Here is a 17,228-nt window from a genome sequence, read left to right as displayed (position 1 = left end):
AAAAACAAACAAAAAATTTCCGCTAACTTGTGCCAAAAAAAATGTCTGAATGGAGCCTTTCCGGGAAGGGGGGGGGGGGGTGATCAATGACAGGGGGGTGATCAATGACAGGGGGGTGATCACCCATATAGACTCCCTGATCACCCCCCTGTCATTGATCACCCCCCCTGTAAGGCTCCATTCAGACATCCGCATGATTTTTTACGGATCCATGGATACATGGATCGGATCCACAAAACACATGCGGACGTCTGAATGGAGCCTTACAGGGGGGTTATCAATGACAGGGGGTGATCAGGGTAATCAGGGTGATCACCCCCCTGTCACTGATCACCCCCCCTGTAAGGCTCCATTCAGACATCCGCATGATTTTTTACGGATCCATGGATACATGTATCGGATCCACAGAACGCATGCGGACGTCTGAATGGAGCCTTACAGGGGGGTTATCAATGACAGGGGGTGATCAGGGTAATCAGGGTGATCACTCCCCTGTCACTGATCACCCCCCCTGTAAGGCTCCATTCAGACATCCGCATGATTTTTTACGGATCCATGGATACATGTATCGGATCCACAGAACGCATGCGGACGTCTGAATGGAGCCTTACAGGGGGGTTATCAATGACAGGGGGTGATCAGGGTAATCAGGGTGATCACCCCCCTGTCACTGATCACCCCCCCTGTAAGGCTCCATTCAGACATCCGCATGATTTTTTACGGATCCATGGATACATGGATCGGATCCACAAAACGCATGCGGACGTCTGAATGGAGCCTTACAGGGGGGTTATCAATGACAGGGGGTGATCAGGGTGATCACCCCCCTGTCACTGATCACCCCCCCTGTAAGGCTCCATTCAGACATCCGCATGATTTTTTACGGATCTATGGATACATGTATCGGATCCACAGAACGCATGCAGACGTCTGAATGGAGCCTTACAGGGGGGTTATCAATGACAGGGGGTGATCAGGGTAATCAGGGTGATCACCCCCCTGTCACTGATCACCCCCCCTGTAAGGCTCCATTCAGACATCCGCATGATTTTTTACGGATCCATGGATACATGTATCGGATCCACAGAACGCATGCGGACGTCTGAATGGAGCCTTACAGGGGGGTTATCAATGACAGGGGGTGATCAGGGTAATCAGGGTGATCACCCCCCTGTCACTGATCACCCCCCCTGTAAGGCTCCATTCAGACATCCGCATGATTTTTTACGGATCCATGGATACATGTATCGGATCCACAGAACGCATGCGGACGTCTGAATGGAGCCTTACAGGGGGGTTATCAATGACAGGGGGTGATCAGGGTAATCAGGGTGATCACCCCCCTGTCACTGATCACCCCCCCCTGTAAGGCTCCATTCAGACATCCGCATGATTTTTTACGGATCCATGGATACATGTATCGGATCCACAGAACGCATGCGGATGTCTGAATGGAGCCTTACAGGGGGTTATCAATGACAGGGGGTGATCAGGGTAATCAGGGTGATCACCCCCCTGTCACTGATCACCCCCCCTGTAAGGCTCCATTCAGACATCCGCATGATTTTTTACGGATCCATGGATACATGGATCGGATCCACAAAACGCATGCGGACGTCTGAATGGAGCCTTACAGGGGGGTTATCAATGACAGGGGGGTGATCAGGGAGTGTATATGGGTGATCACCCGCCTGTCATTGATCACCCCCCTGTAAGGCTCCATTCAGACGTCCGTATGTGTTTTGCGGATCCGATCCATGTATCCATGGATCCGTAAAAATCATGCGGACGTCTGAATGGAGCCTTACAGGGGAGTGATCAATGACAGGGGTGTGATCAATGACAGGGGGTGATCAGGGAGTGTATATGGGTGATCACCCGCCTGTCATTGATCACCCCCCTGTAAGGCTCTATTCAGACGTCCGTATGCTTTTTGCGGATCCGATCCATGTATCCGTGGATCCGTAAAAATCATACGGACGTCTGAACGGAGCCTGACAGGGGGGTGATCAATGACAGGGCGGTGATCAATGACAGGGGGGTGATCAGGGAGTTTATATGGGGTGATCATGGGTGATCAGGGGTTTATAAGGGGTTAATAAGTGACGGGGGGGGGGTGTAGTGTAGTGTAGTGTAGTGTGGTGTTTGGTGCGACTGTACTGACCTACCTGAGTCCTCTGGTGGTCGATCCTAACAAAAGGGACCACCAGAGGACCAGGTAGGAGGTATATTAGACGCTGTTATGAAAACAGCGTCTAATATACCTGTTAGGGGTTAAAAAATTCGGATCTCCAGCCTGCCAGCGAGCGATCGCCGCTGGCAGGCTGGAGATCCACTCGCTTACCTTCCGTTCCTGTGAGCGCGCGCGCCTGTGTGCGCGCGTTCACAGGAAATCTCGCGTCTCGCGAGATGACGCATATATGCGTGACTGTGCGCCAGCCTGTCACCTCCGGAACGCACATGTGCGTTAGGCGGTCCGGAGGTGGTTAAAGTGTATCATCACTATCACCGCTTTGTGTTTCCTCTTGGAGTGTGCCCCCTCATACTTTTACCAAATTCTCTATCCGGTCCTGAGGGTGGGACCTGGGGGTGAGCACCTTATTCATATAGAGAGAGGGTGAGCCGCTGTATCTTTTCTATTCAATACATTACAATACATCTGTATTGTAATGCATTGCCTGTTAGTGTATGACACTGAGTCATACACTAACAGGTTGCCGAGGAGGCCCAGCCTGAGGCTGGATCTCCTCAGCTCCCGTAGAAGGCAGTTCCCGATGCCGTGCAAGGCATTGGGCAGCCTCTGCACGGCATCGGGCTGCCTTGTGTCGCATCAGGTCCCCGCCACAGCAGCGCGGGGACTCGATGCTCTCCCTCACCCGACACAAATCTCTTCTATGTCGCGGTCAGTGCGGAACGCGGCATAGAAGTGGTCAATCCGCCGGCATCTGCTTTTACTGCGATTCCGGCGAATACAGCATGAGCCCGGCTACCACGGACTGCCGGGCCCCTGCAGTGATCGATTGCGCACTGTTCCGGTGCCCGCCTGATCACTATGACGTACTCAGTGGTTCCCATGACGTAACAGTACGTCAAAGGTCGGGAAGGGGTTAATGGATAATTAGCATCCATCAGCCAGGCAGCTGCCCTTCCAACTGCTATTTCTCCTGACTCCCCTATACATTTACATCCTGGATTTGAAGCAGGGTGTATGGGGAGAATTTATCATAGACCAGGGTTTTATGCCTTGCAGTCGTCTACACGCCTCGTCATAAATTAGGCACAACTGACCCATCCTCCAGCAGTCCTTGTGACTAGACTGAAATCTACAACAGCTCTGAGCTGCCAAAGATTTATCATCTTTTACGCCATCTGGTCCTGTCCTTACCCACTTTTCAGGAAAGTGGTGAGAGCTGTGCAGAATGTACCCAATCCTTTTCATATTTACCCTGACATCATTTATATACTATCATCATTTTCAAGGGAGAAAAAAAGACAAATGTTCATTCAAGTCAGCCTATCATCCCTCAAAGGTGATATAAAGGAAGCCAAATAAAAAAATCCCCATGAAGTAGAATCCAAGTTACCTCATCTAAGGGGATACATTTTTCCCCAACTTCAATCTGGCAATCAGAATAACTCCCTGGAGCAAAAAAAAATATTCTATTAATCTAGTAGTATCTATAATCTGTACTATTATTATACTCAAGAAATCTAACCTGACCATTTTAGTGAATTTACAATCAGAACCTCTTCAGGCAGAAAGTCTCACTGCTCTTACAGTAAAGAATCCTTTTTTTTATATGTTATATGTAAATGTATTACTTTAGCCACAAGTGATGAGCGGCAGGGGCAGTATTCCAATTCTCAATATTTCACAAATATTTTGGCGAATATTCATCATATAGATTATTTTCTTTATTGCAAAAATCAGCAATGTAATATGCGCGTATTGCTACATTTTTCAAGCTGCTCATATGCAGATAGAGTTCATATGTAGATGGAGTGCACCAATATATTTGCGATTGCGCAAATCGGCAATTAATGATGCACATATTTTTGCGCAATACGTGCAACTTCACATTTTAGCAGGTCTGGCTTCATATTACTGATTGGTGCACTAAGTATTGTTGTGAACTTGTGACATCACAGCACTATGTCTGTAGCATGTATGTATGGACAGCAGAACCTACCACACTACCTAACACCCTGCACTGGAACCTATCACAATGTAACCTACAGTGGACTGACTAGCTTCCACTAAATAGGGAGCACTTCCCTCCCCTAAAATGGGGGAAAAACGCTTGTGTGTTTTATGGGGTGAATACAGGGCAAACAAATAGCAAATGTGTGCTGCGTTGATTATGCGCGGTACATTGCAGCCTGCTCTGCATAGGAACAGTAGTCTGCAATGTACCTGACAGTTACCTGAAGAAATAAGCCCAGCGCCTGCAGCGCGGGCTTGTTGATGAGGATCAGCCGCGGCTTGCAGGGTGTAGAGCAACTAGTGTATGCTGGTAGAGACCAGCTGGCCTTGTCTCGGGCTGGTTGACAGGGATCGGCTGGCAGATTTCAGTGACAACATTGGCAGGAGTATGGGAGAGGCAGATGGGGGACGGGGCAGGCTTTCCTACCATACATGCCTGCTTTGCTTTGCCTCTGTCTGCTCCCGTGTACAAGGTATGAGGGATGATGAGAGGCTGGGGGGCTGATAAGAACCTGGGGGGATGATAAGAGGCTGGGGGGATGATGAAAGGCTAGGGGCTGATGAGAGGCTGTGGGGATGATGAAAGGCTAGGGGGCTGATGAGAGGCTGGGGGGATGATGAAAGGCTAGGGGGCTGATGAGAGGCTGGGGGGATGATAAGAGGCTGGGGGGATGATAAGAGGCTGGGGGGATGATAAGAGGCTGGGGGGATGATGAGAGGCTGGGGGGCTGATGAAAGGCTGGGGGCTGATCTGAGGTCTGAATGGGGGTCTCATTTATATTGGGGCTCTTATCTGAGGGGGGTTACTGATAAAAAAAAAATCTAGAATATTCGAGAATACGAATATATAGCACTATATTCTAAAGCTTCACAAATTCTCGAAGTGCCGATATTTGCAATTCAAATTTGCGATTCAAATATTTGCATCCAACACTATTAGCCACCAGCCTTTGAACCCTCTGAAATGTTCTTCTTGTGAACAGGTGCCCCAAATTGTACCTAATAGTCTATGTGTGGTTTAGTGATTTCTAAACTATGGGGGTCATTTATGACAGTTTTCTGGCATATATCTGTCACAGATTGTGATGCAAAGGTTATTTGCACCACAATCTATCAGTTTTCCCCATTCAGACCAGCCATGGGCGTAGGGATCACCATAGCAGCCATAGCAATGGCTATGGGGCCCTATGCCACTGGGGGCCCGGGCCACCGGCTGAGGATTATATATTTTTTTTATTCATGTGGCGTAGGTACAGGGGTCGCAGGCTCCTCCAGGACAGACAGAGAAAGCGCTATCTGCAGGCTGTGGGCTGTGCGATAGGGCGCGGCCGGAGGCAGAGAGGCATACCTGCAATGAGGAGATGGAGTGGTCCCGCTCCCAGTCTGGGCGGCATTCCAACTGGCCAGAAGTGGAGGAGGCAGAGCGTACAGCAAAGCTGCGTGCTGCTGGGCCTGGCAGCGCTGCTGGAGTGTGGGCGCGCAGACGTTCAAGTGGCTGTGAGGTGAGGGCTGGCTGACTCTGGGACTGGTAAAACTTACTCTGGAGTCCTGGACCATTATATCTGGGGAGGAGGGGGGAGCAGCACCCTGGAGGTCTGGACCAGTACATTTAAGGAGAAGTGAGGAGCAGGACCCTGGAGGTTTGGTCTGGACCATTATATAGGGGGCAACAGGACACTGGAGGTCTGGACCATTATATCTGGGGAGGAGGGGGGAGCAGCACCCTGGAGGTCTGGACCAGTACATTTAAGGAGAAGTGGGGAGCAGGACCCTGGAGGTCTGGTCTGGACCATTATATAGGGGGGAACAACACACTGGAGGTCTGGACCATTATATCTGGGGAGGAGGGGGGAGTGGCATCCCCGAGGTCTGGATTATTATATCTGGGGAGGAGGGGGAGCAGGACCCTGGAGGTCTGGACCATTATATTTAAGGAGAAGGGGGGATCAGGACCCTGGAGGTCTGGACCATTATATTTAAGAAGGGGGGAGCAGGACCCTGGAGGTCTGGACCATTATATAGGGGGGAACAGGACACTGGAGGTCTGGACCATTATATATTGGGAGTAGGGGGAAGCAGGATCCTGGAGGTCTGGACCATTATATATGGGGAGTGGGGGAAGCATGAATCTGGAGGTCTGGACCATTATATAGGCAAGAGGGGGGAGCAGGACACTTGATGTCTAGACCATTATATCTGGGGACTGGCGGTGGGAGATTTAGGGTGGGGGTGGGAGGTCTAGGAGGGGTGTGGGGATGTTGGGGTGGGAGGTCCTGGAAGGGTGTTTGGGTGGGAGCTCTGGAAGAGGTGGGGGTCTAAGAGGTATGTGGGGGTGGGAGATCTGGGAGGGGGGGGGCCCATACATTTTTTTTGCTATGGGGCCCAGTCATTTCTAGCTACGCCCCTGAGACCAGCTCTAAAAAAGGGGGCATGGCAAGGGAAGGGGACTTACATTTAGACAAGGAAGCTGGCTTACATTTAGACCAGCGAATTATGTAGAGGACGGCACTTCTTCATAACTTTGGTGGCTCCACTGCCATTGGTAGGGTTAAGACAGGCGTCTAAAATGTCTGTCTTAATAAATTACCCCCTATGTTCTTGTCATGTGCATCTATGTTCCTTTTCAGTCACCCCATGGTCTTATTAGCCTTTGCAGCAGCTACCTGACACTGGTTGCTACAGTCTACAGTCAAAATGCATCTGCCAGCAGGGTTAACTCCATTAAATCAGGGATATTGCATAGTAGGGTTGACTCTGCTAATACAAATGATAACTTATCTGCCATTAACAAGTAAATTCACTTTTTCTTGGTATGCAAATTAGATTGTTGGAGCACAGATGGACTAACCTGAGCCCTTGGAGCACCAATTCACCCTCACTCTGCAGCCCCAGACACTCCCCCTTCCCCTTGATTGACAGGTCCAGACATCTCACCTGGCACAGTTTCTGTATTTGCACTGTTGGCCCAAGCATCAGAGCATTTACAAAGGATCTGTTGCTGGTGCCTAAGCACTGCAAATACCCACTGTGCATGTGTCCCAAAGCAGTAAATGGAGACAACTATGCATGCATGTCCCACTCTCAGTTCATGACAGTGCATGACAGGGTCACGTTCTTGAGGTAGAAGCAGGTTCAATCATGTAAACTTAGCACATGAATACAAAAACCATGGTTCCAGCAGTACAAACTGAATAAACTGGTGCTTTGTATGCACAGTTGTATCTTTCCATTTAGAGCGTTTATTGATTTATAGCTCTGTGTTATCAAAATGAACTTCTCCTTTACAGCATGCGCAATACACAGGTCATGCAACTACTGTGCAAACACCATGAACCTAATGAATGACATTGATTAGAAAAAAACATGATTTTTATAATATCATGTACTTACACAGAATTTGAGATGCAGATCCAACTCGATACTGAGCACCATGAGCTTCTGCAATTTTAGAAACCGCCTTCTGACCAACTAACAACTGTAGAAACAATATTTAAAATGTAAAAATCTGCTTCATTGGCTTAACACAGGAACATTATTTTAGAAAATATTTTTTATAGCCTGGAATTTGGTAGACCTAGAAAGCTACTACTTTATGGGAAACAATTATATTAAGCAGTGGGAAAGCTATAGGGGATTACAATGGTTGTTGTTACAACTATGCCCCTAAGTCAGGGGTATCCATCAATGTCAAAATATTGGACAATCCCTTGAAGGCTGCCAGCGACACTGACACTAACCCCTTTACTGCCCTAAAAAACTAGGTATACTGACATTTAAACCATTAAACCTGTATCTATCATAACTAGGGATGAGCGAATCGACTTTGGATGCTTAATCTGGAGTCAATTTGCATAAAACTTTATTAGAATACTGTACAGAGCGAGGGCTCGTACTGTATTAGAATGTATTGGCTCCAATGAACCGAACTGGGGTTCAATTTCAAGGTACCACCTGGAACCGAACCAGAGTTCGGTACAAAGGTTTTTTACAGTAGGAATTCATTTATGAAGTTATTACCCGAGTTTTGCAAAATAATAACTTCAGCTCACCAGAGCCAATACATTCTAACACTGTACGGAACGCTTGCTCCGTACACTATTCTAACGAAGTTTTATGCGAATTAACTTCGGATGAAGCATCCGAATTTGATTTGGTCCTCCCTAAGTATTAGATGGACCGTGTCACTTTTTTCCGACCTAACTCTTCTATGTATCTATATTTCTATAACCATAATTCCTCTCTGTTTCATATAATGTTTTTTGGTATGGTTTGAACAATATGGACCATTGTGTAAATGTACATTTTAAAAAATAGGATAAAAAGACAAATATATATCTTAATTAAGCTGAGTTCACATCATCGTTTAGTTTTCCGTTCTTCTGATCCATCATAAGAAGAGAGCAAGAGAAAAAATCGGATCCTGTAAAAAAAAAGGGAACAGTGCATCAGTTGTCATCCATTTGAGCCATTTTTGTCTCAGATCTATTCTTTTTAGACAAAAAAAAAAGTCCTGCATGCAGTACTTTTTTTCTGTCTAAAAAAATGGATCTCAGATGGAAATGTCTCAAACGGATGACAACTGATGCAACAGGATCAGTTTTTTTGCAGGATCCTTTATTTTTTTTCCTCTTCTTCTGACGGATTAGAAGAATGGTAAGCTAAACGGTGATATTAACGCAGCCTTACATTTAAAGTGGTTATTTAGAGGAAATATTTAGAACATTTAGAGGAAGGAACAGCTTTATATATACTGTCTAATAGAAAAGCTGTCTTTGTTTCTCACATCAATCAGTCATGGCACAGCTTTTATTTTTCAAGAATATTATAAGAAATAAACTGAATGTGATTATTGCGGCTGTAAACACAGATTTCATTTTAGACAATTTCATACATTTGCCCCATTGGCCTTATGGATGTGAAATACTTACAAGTTATTATCATTGGTACAAATATATAAAAAAATTATATTATTCATTAAAGACTATTTGTTAATACATAGCATTGTTTATAGCCCATCTATAAATTATCTGACCAAATAAAAGATTGCGATTTAGCCTGCACCCCATATACAAACCGGATTCCCAAAAAGTTGGGACACTAAACAAATTGTGAATAAAAACTGAATGCAATCATGTGGAGATGTCAAATGTCAATATTTTATTTGTAATAGAACGTAGATGACAGAACAAACGTTTAATCCGAGTAAATGTATAATTTTAAAGGAAAAATGCGTTGATTCAAATTTTCACGGTGTCAAAAAATCCCCAAAAAGTTGGGACAAGTAGCAATAAGAGGCTGGAAAAAGTAAATGTGAGCATAACGAAAAGCTGGAAGACCAATTAACACTAATTAGGTCAATTGGCAACATGATTGGGTATAAAAAGAGCTTCTCAGAGTGGCGGTGTCTCTCAGAAGCCAAGATGGGGAGAGGATCACCAATTCCCACAATTTTGCGCAGAAAGATAGTGGAGCAATATCAGAAAGGTGTTACCCAGCGAAAAATTGCAAAGACTTTGCATCTATCATCATCAACTGTGCATAACATCATCCGAAGATTCAGAGAATCTGGAACAATCTCTGTGCGTAAGGGTCAAGCCCGTAAAACCATACTGGGCCCTTAAACGACACTGCACCACAAACAGGAATGCTACTGTAAAGGAAATCACAGAATGGGCTCAGGAATACTTCCAGAAACCATTGACAGTGAACACAATCCACCGTGCCATCTGCCGTTGCCAGCTGAAACTCTACAGTGCAAAGAAGAAGCCATTTCTAAGCAAGATCCACAAGCTCAGGCGTTTTCACTGGGCCAGGGATCATTTAAAATGGAGTGTGGCAAAATGGAAGTGCTCAGACGAGTCACGATTCAAAGTTCTTTTTGGAAATCTGGGACGCCATGTCATTCGGACCAAAGAGGACAAGGACAACCCAAGTTGTTATCAACGCTCAGTTCAGAAGCCTGCATCTCTGATAGTATTGGGTTGCATGAGTGCGTGTGGCATGGGCAGCTTGCATGTCTGGAAAGGCACCATCAATGCAGAAAAATATATTCAGGTTCTAGAACAACATATGATCCCATCCAGACCACATTCTGCATCAATCACAACATCATGGCTGCGTAGAAGAAGGATCCGGGTACTGAAATGGCCAGTCTGCAGTCCAGATCTTTCACCTATAGAGAACATTTGGCGCATCATAAAGAGGAAGGTGCAACAAAGAAGGCCCAAGACGATTGAACAGTTAGAGGCCTGTATTAGACAAGAATGGGAGAGCATTCCTATTTCTAAACTTGAGAAACTGGTTTCCTCGGTCCCCAGACGTCTGTTGAGTGTTGTAAGAAGAAGGGGAGATGCCACACAGTGGTGAAAATGGCCTTGTCCCAACTTTTTGGGGATTTGTTGACACCATGAAATTCTGATTCAACATATTTTTCCATTAAAATGGTACATTTTCTCAGTTTAAACTTTTGTTCCGTGATTTATGTTCTATTCGGAATAAAATATTGGAAGTTGGCACCTCCACATCATTGCATTCAGTTTTTATTCACGATTTGTATAGTGTCCCAACTTTTTTGGAATCCGGTTTGTACATGTGGAGCTTAAAGGACCTCTTGCATACTCTCTAGAGTTGAGCGAAGCAAAGTTTGGATGCTTATTCCAAAGTCGCTTTGTTCAAAACTTCAGAATAATACTGTACGGAGATTCGTCTCTATACGGTATTAGAATGTATGGGCCCCAATGAGCCAAAGTAAGTTCGCACATGACTTAGTTGAATAACTTCGGTAGTTAATTTTTAAAGTAGAAAACCACCGTAAAAGTTAAAATCGAACTTGGCTTCGGTTCTGAGGTACTAGTCAGAACCGAAGTCAAGTTCGGTTTCAAATTTTAAAGTGGTTTTCCACTTTAAAAATCAATTGCCGAAGTTTTTCAACAAAGTCATAATCGACTTTGTGAATAACTAACTTCAGCTTATTGGAGCTCATTCATTCTAATACTGTACTGAGACGAATCCCCGTACAGTATTATTCTGAAGTTTTGAATGAAGTGACTTCAGATTAAGCTTCTGCAGCTCGCGTCATTTAACTCTAGTAGTCTCCTTTAACCAACAAAACACTTGTAAGGCTTACATTTTCATACAGCATGCATAATCATTTAGCAAGCCAATTTTCATGTCCACTAGTAGGGTTGAGCAAACCTGAACATTTCAGTAAAAGTTCGGATTCGGGTTGTTGTTCGGCGATTTTTTGGCGCTTTTTGAAAGGCTGCAGCTAATCAACAAGCGTTTAACTGTGTGACCTTAGAAGCCATCACAGCCATGCCTACTAATGGCATGGCTGTGATTGGCCAGTGCAGCATGTGACCCAGACTCTATACATGTGAAATTCAAGGGTTATATACTGCTGTCATAATCAGTTATTAAACAAACACCCATTTTGGAAAAAAAAACTAATTTTGCAGCCTTTGCTGCATATGTCATTGTGAGATATACACTTTAGATACTGTGGTTCTATTCATTTATTTGAAAAACAATCATTTTGGGCAAAACACTTTAATTGCGGCCTAGTCTGCATCAGTACGTGTGAGATACACCGTTTACAAACTTAGGTTCTATTTAGTTATTTGAAAAACAACCATTTTGGGCAAAAAAACTTTAATTGCGGCCTAGTCTGGATCTGTACTTGTGAGATACAACCTTTACATACTGTCGTTCTACTCTGCTATTAAACACCCATTTAGGGCAAGTTCCTACATTTTAGAAACATGAGGAGAGCGTCAAATAAGGGACGTGGCCCATGTCGTGGTGCTGCTGGTGGAGCTCCTGTTGCAGGGAGAGGACGTGATCGATCTGCCTACAAGTGAAACCACTTCTTCAGGTGCGAGTAGGAGACAGAACCTGCAGCCGGTAATTGGTCAGGCCTAATGCGGCTGTACATATGGTGAGGCCAGAACAAGTACAGTAGATTGGGTTGCTGATAGTGCCTCCAGTTCCTTCACATTGTATCACACCCAGCCTCCTGATAAAAGATCAGAGTTGGCACCTGCAGCCAATGTTCATCAGTCTTTCACCTCACCCTCTTGCAAATCAGCAGTCTGAGCCCCAAGTAATGCAGCAGTCTCTTCTGCTTTTTGATGACTCTGTTAGCAGGGTTTCCCAGTGCCATCCACCTATCCCTGCCCCAGAAGTGGAAGAGATTTGGTGCACTGATGCCCAACGACTTATCTTTCAAGATGAGTACTAGGGAGGACCATCGCAGCTTGTCTTGGATGATGACAAAACACAGGTGCCAACTGCTTTCGAAATGTGCAGACAGACAAGGAGGGCAGGGGTGAAGACTGGGTGGAAGATGATGTGGAGGACGATGAGGTCCTCGACCCCACATGGAATCAAGGTCATGAGAGTGACCTATGTAGTTTGGAGGAAGAGGCGGTGGTCGCAGAGAGCCACCAGCACAGCAGAAGAGGGAGCAGGGTGCAAAAGCAGAGTGGCCGTCCCCTAGACAGTACACCTGCTACTGCCCACCACAGCAAGGGACAGAGCACACCAAAGCCAGCTCCAAGAAGTTCCCTTGCGTGGCAGTTCTTCAGACAATGTGCTGACGACAAGACAAGAGTGGTTTGCATGCTATGCAATCATAGCCTAAAGTGAGGCATAAACGTTCTCAACCTGAGCACAACCTGCATGACCAGGCATTTAATTGCAAAGCACAAGCTGCAGTAAAGTAGACACCTCAAAAACAAAAAAAGGTCTCTGGCTCCTCCTGCTTCCTCTTCTGCTGCAGCTTTGGCCTCTTCATCCACCTTGAAATGCTGTCATTCTGTCTGGTGGAGACGCAGAGTTTTAAAGGCCTTATGGCGGTGGCTGTCCCACAGTACGTCGTGCTCAGCCGCTACTATATTTCCAGGAGAGCCATCCCTTCCCTGCACAACCAAGTGGGGAGAAAATCAGGTGTGCACTGCGCAACGCCATCTGTGGCAAGTGCACCTCACTACGGATACGTGGACCAGTAAGCACGGGCAGGGATGTTATATCTCCCTAACAGCACACTGGGTAAATGTGGCTGCTGGGCCTGAAGCGGATAGCAGTTTGGCGCATGTCCTTCCACCACTGAGGATTGCAGGGCACTTCAGTTTGCCTCCTGTTGCTTCCTCTTCCTACTCTGCTTCCTCATCCTCTACCGTCTCATCATCCGGCCAGCGTAACACCTTCACCACCAACTTCAGCACAGCCAGGGGTAATGACAGCAGGCAGTTTTCAAACTTATCTGTTTGGGGAGCAAACCCCACACCACGCAGGAGCTGTGGAAGGGCCTTGAACAACAGACCGATGAGTGGTTGGTGCCAGTGAGCCTCAAGCCCTGCCTGCTGGTGTGCGATAATGGGCAAAATCTCATAGGAGCTCTGGGACTAGCCGGTTTGACGCACATCCCTTTCCTGGCACATGTGATGAATTTGGTGGTGCAGAGATTCCTTAAAAATTACTCTGATATGTCAGAGCTGCTACATAAATTGTGGGCCGTCTGTGCACGATTTCAGTCTTCTCACCGTGCTGCTGCTTTCCTGTCAGCGCTGCAGCGTAACTTCTCGCTCACTGCCTCGTATGCGACTTGACCACAAGGTGGAACTCCACCTTGCACATGCTGGCAAGACTGTGCGAGCAGCAGCAGGCGATAGTAGAGTTTCAGCTGCAGCACGCACGGGTGAGTCGCTCTGCGGAACAGCACCACTTCACAACCAATGACTGGGCCTTCATGCAAGACCTGTGTTCCTTTTTGAGCTGTTTTGAGTACTCCATCAACATGGCCAGTGCCGTTAACGCCGTTCTCAGCGTTACTATCTCCCTTCTATGCCTCCTTGAAAAAACGCTCCTGGCGATGATGGAAAAGGATGTGGCACAGGAGGAGGAGGAGGAAGAGGGATCATTTTGTAGGGTTTCCGGACAGTCATTCACAAGTGGCTCTGAGGTTGGGTTCCTGCACCCACAAACCCAAGGTACACAATTGTCCAGCCAGGGCATAGTTCTGGAGGATGACGAGGTGGAGGATAAGGAGGAGGAGATGGAGGAGGAGGAACCTTGTTCACAGCAGGGTGACACACAGACCAGCTCATGGCCATCACTTGTGCGTGGCTGGGGGGATACAGAGGACACAGATGATACACCTCACACAGAGGACAGCTTTTCATTGCCTCTGGGCAGCCTGGCACACATGAGCGATTACATGCTGCAGTGTCTCCGCAACGACCGTCGAGTTGCCCACATCCTAACTTGTGCTGATTACTGGGTGGCCACGCTGCTGGATCCCGGTTACAAGACCAACGTACCATCCTCAATTCCCTCACTGGAGCGTGATCATAAGATGCGCGAGTACAAGCACACGCTGGTAGACGCATTGCTGGTGGCATTCTCACCTGACAGCAGGGGCACAGGAAAACACAAGGCAAAGGCAGAGGAAGAGGTCGCCAAAGCAGCTGGGGCACCGCCAGCACCTCAGAAAGCAGGATAAGCATGGCCGAAATGTGGAAAAGCTTTGTCAGCACGCCACAACAACCAGCCCCATTGTAGACTGTCAATTGCATCAATATAAGTTTTTTATACTTTTTTATACATTTTAATATAATCAAATAAATGTACTACCTGTTTGATACAGCCCCCTATGGTCTGATTGACCGTCTTAATACTTTAATTTGATGCATTCTGGCTATTGGGGTAAACCTTTGTACGTGAGCACCTGACTTTATTTAGTCTGGAGGTGAGGTGAGCCATTAATTGCATCAATATACCATTGCAAATTGTCAATACCAGTGTACAGTGTGCTTGTAGAATGGGTCATTTAATTGAACCTTTCTGTTAATTACAAAAAAAATTATAAGGTTGGAACCTTTAGAATCGATGTGGATCCAAATCAGATTTTTTAACTGATTCATCAGTATTGGACCCAAAGCGAATTTCAAGAAATTTGCTCATCTCTAACCCGCATTTTTTTTTTTTTTTTTTTACTAATACTGGCCTCAATACTGGTTCTGGTAGTACTTTCTTGGCTCCCCTCGCTACAGCAGAGCTATAGCAACTTCATAATCTGATACTTTGGTAAGTATACCCTTGATAGAATGAATGCCATGTGCTGCAAAAGCCTGAGACCATATGGTTGTTATAGTTATATTCTAAAGTCAATCTTTCATTCATAAAATCAGGTAACATATAGTACTCAAGACTTCAATATGTACTTCTATAAAATAAATATTTTTATTAAATCTTGCTTACCTGCTCATCGTGATTAACAGATGGATCTTTTGTGTACCCATAAGGAAGGAGAATAAGCTGTCCATATGAGTGCATTGTCAGGAAGCACAAGATGTCAGATTTAAGACTGCTCACTAACTGTGATAAAGCCTGGACCTCTGGTTCTGATGCAGGTCCTGTTCCACAGAATGTAATGTTGCTGCAATTTGTTGAAGCACCAATTGCTGGATGGAAAAATGGAATAAAAATAAGAAAAATAATTCACAAATGACCTTGTAGTTGCATTGTTATTATCAGTGTGAACCCAGTTTTCATTAAAGAAAATTAATAGTAGATGTAATATCCCATATGAATTGGCTTAATGTAAGAGATGAATAGGGCTAACATATGCTTTTCAATAAAAACACTTTCCCTTATAAAATACAGTATAAGTGCCACTTAATTCATTATCATTAAGCCTTTTGTAAGTAACCAATCCCCTCATTTTATCAGCTATTGATTTTATCACTTGAATAAGATGACTTTATGATGTTTAAGTTACTGAATAGAAATTTCATAACTACATATGTTCATTCATATTCAGTTCCAAATTTAAATCAATGGTGGAGATTTGTCAAAAGTGTTGTATAGGAAACCAGGTTTAGTTGCCCATAGAGATCAATCGTAGAGTGCACCTTTCATTTTTGAAAGGAGCTCTGAAACATGTAAGGTGGAATGTGATTATTTTCTATGGGCAACTAAGCTAGTTTTCCTTTAAACTACTTTTGATGAATCTCCCCCAAAGTATTTTTTCATACCCTGCAGTTTTGATGTTTCCTTGCATTTCTATAGAGCAGCAATGCAGCTGTTATATACAGAAGCTCTCTTTACAAGAAGGAAAATAAAGCATGCCTCTGGAACTACCAGTTGGAAGACAGCTACTCTATAAGTAGGTTTCACCATTTAAACAGACCTTGAGATATAGGTTAGTATTATATCCAAGCCAGTAATTAATTTGCAGACAGTTGTTTTGGGGTGTACGATAATTGGATTGTTACAAATTTGCTTTGACAAAAACTACAACTTAAATTCAAATATTTTTAATGTGTTTTAGGTATTATGTGATTAATCCCTTTCTCCATATGCATTTTGAGAGAATTGAATCCCACTTGATTGAAGATCTCGTCCGGAATCCTGTGCATGGTGACGTATGACGACATATCACCACATCTGCCGGCGTGATTTCGCACAGTTTTTACATTCTGTCATTACACCTATCATCGCACCCACCACTACTAAAAAAATGCGCTTTGTGGCAAAGTAATTTGTCACGAAGCAAATCTTTTTGTAAAATTTGGCAAATTAGCCTAATCGAACTTTAGAAAATTCACTCATCTCTATTAGTGACCAAGCAATTTTTTTTTCATTGTCACTGTGCTGCCCTGCAGCTTTTACTGTCTAGCCGTTGTTATTACATGTTACTATATTATTTGGTATGATCCTTACCAGTGGCGTACATAGAGAAGTAAGGGCCCCATAGCAAGGATCAAACCAGGCCCCCTGGACCATTTCTACCAATGACCCTTGGACCATTTCTACCAATGCCTCATTTGCTAAAAGTTCTTCCTTTAGGAGGGTAGAGTCCTGACCAAGTTTTCATCCCCAGTAGAAGAGGAGATAATCCCAACTGGGCCCCCTCTTGCCCTGGGGCCCCATAGCAGTTGCATGGTCTGCCACTATGGCAGTTACGCCCCTGATCCTTACACCCTTGCTGTTTCTGGCTAGCTGGTTGTTCCCATCCTCCATT

The 17,228-nt window shown here is 45.2% G+C and overlaps 1 protein-coding gene across 1 annotated transcript in view; it reads right to left on the bottom strand.

Moving 5' to 3' along the window:
* Positions 1–17,228, bottom strand: part of LOC122945407 (carboxypeptidase O-like) — a 383,815-nt gene that overhangs the window by 87,849 nt on the left and 278,738 nt on the right. Inside the window, exons 10-11 of the mRNA XM_044304477.1 lie at positions 15,464–15,666; positions 7,595–7,679 (exon numbers count right to left, since the gene is read on the bottom strand). Coding sequence (XP_044160412.1) covers positions 7,595–7,679; positions 15,464–15,666 — 288 coding nt within the window. The remainder of the gene's footprint in view (positions 1–7,594; positions 7,680–15,463; positions 15,667–17,228) is intronic.

The sequence above is a fragment of the Bufo gargarizans genome, chromosome 8 (assembly GCF_014858855.1).
Source record: "Bufo gargarizans isolate SCDJY-AF-19 chromosome 8, ASM1485885v1, whole genome shotgun sequence".
In the NCBI taxonomy this organism is placed as follows: domain Eukaryota; kingdom Metazoa; phylum Chordata; class Amphibia; order Anura; family Bufonidae; genus Bufo; species Bufo gargarizans.
Note: the sequence above shows the minus strand (reverse complement) of the source record. Positions and strands in the feature narration are given on the sequence as shown.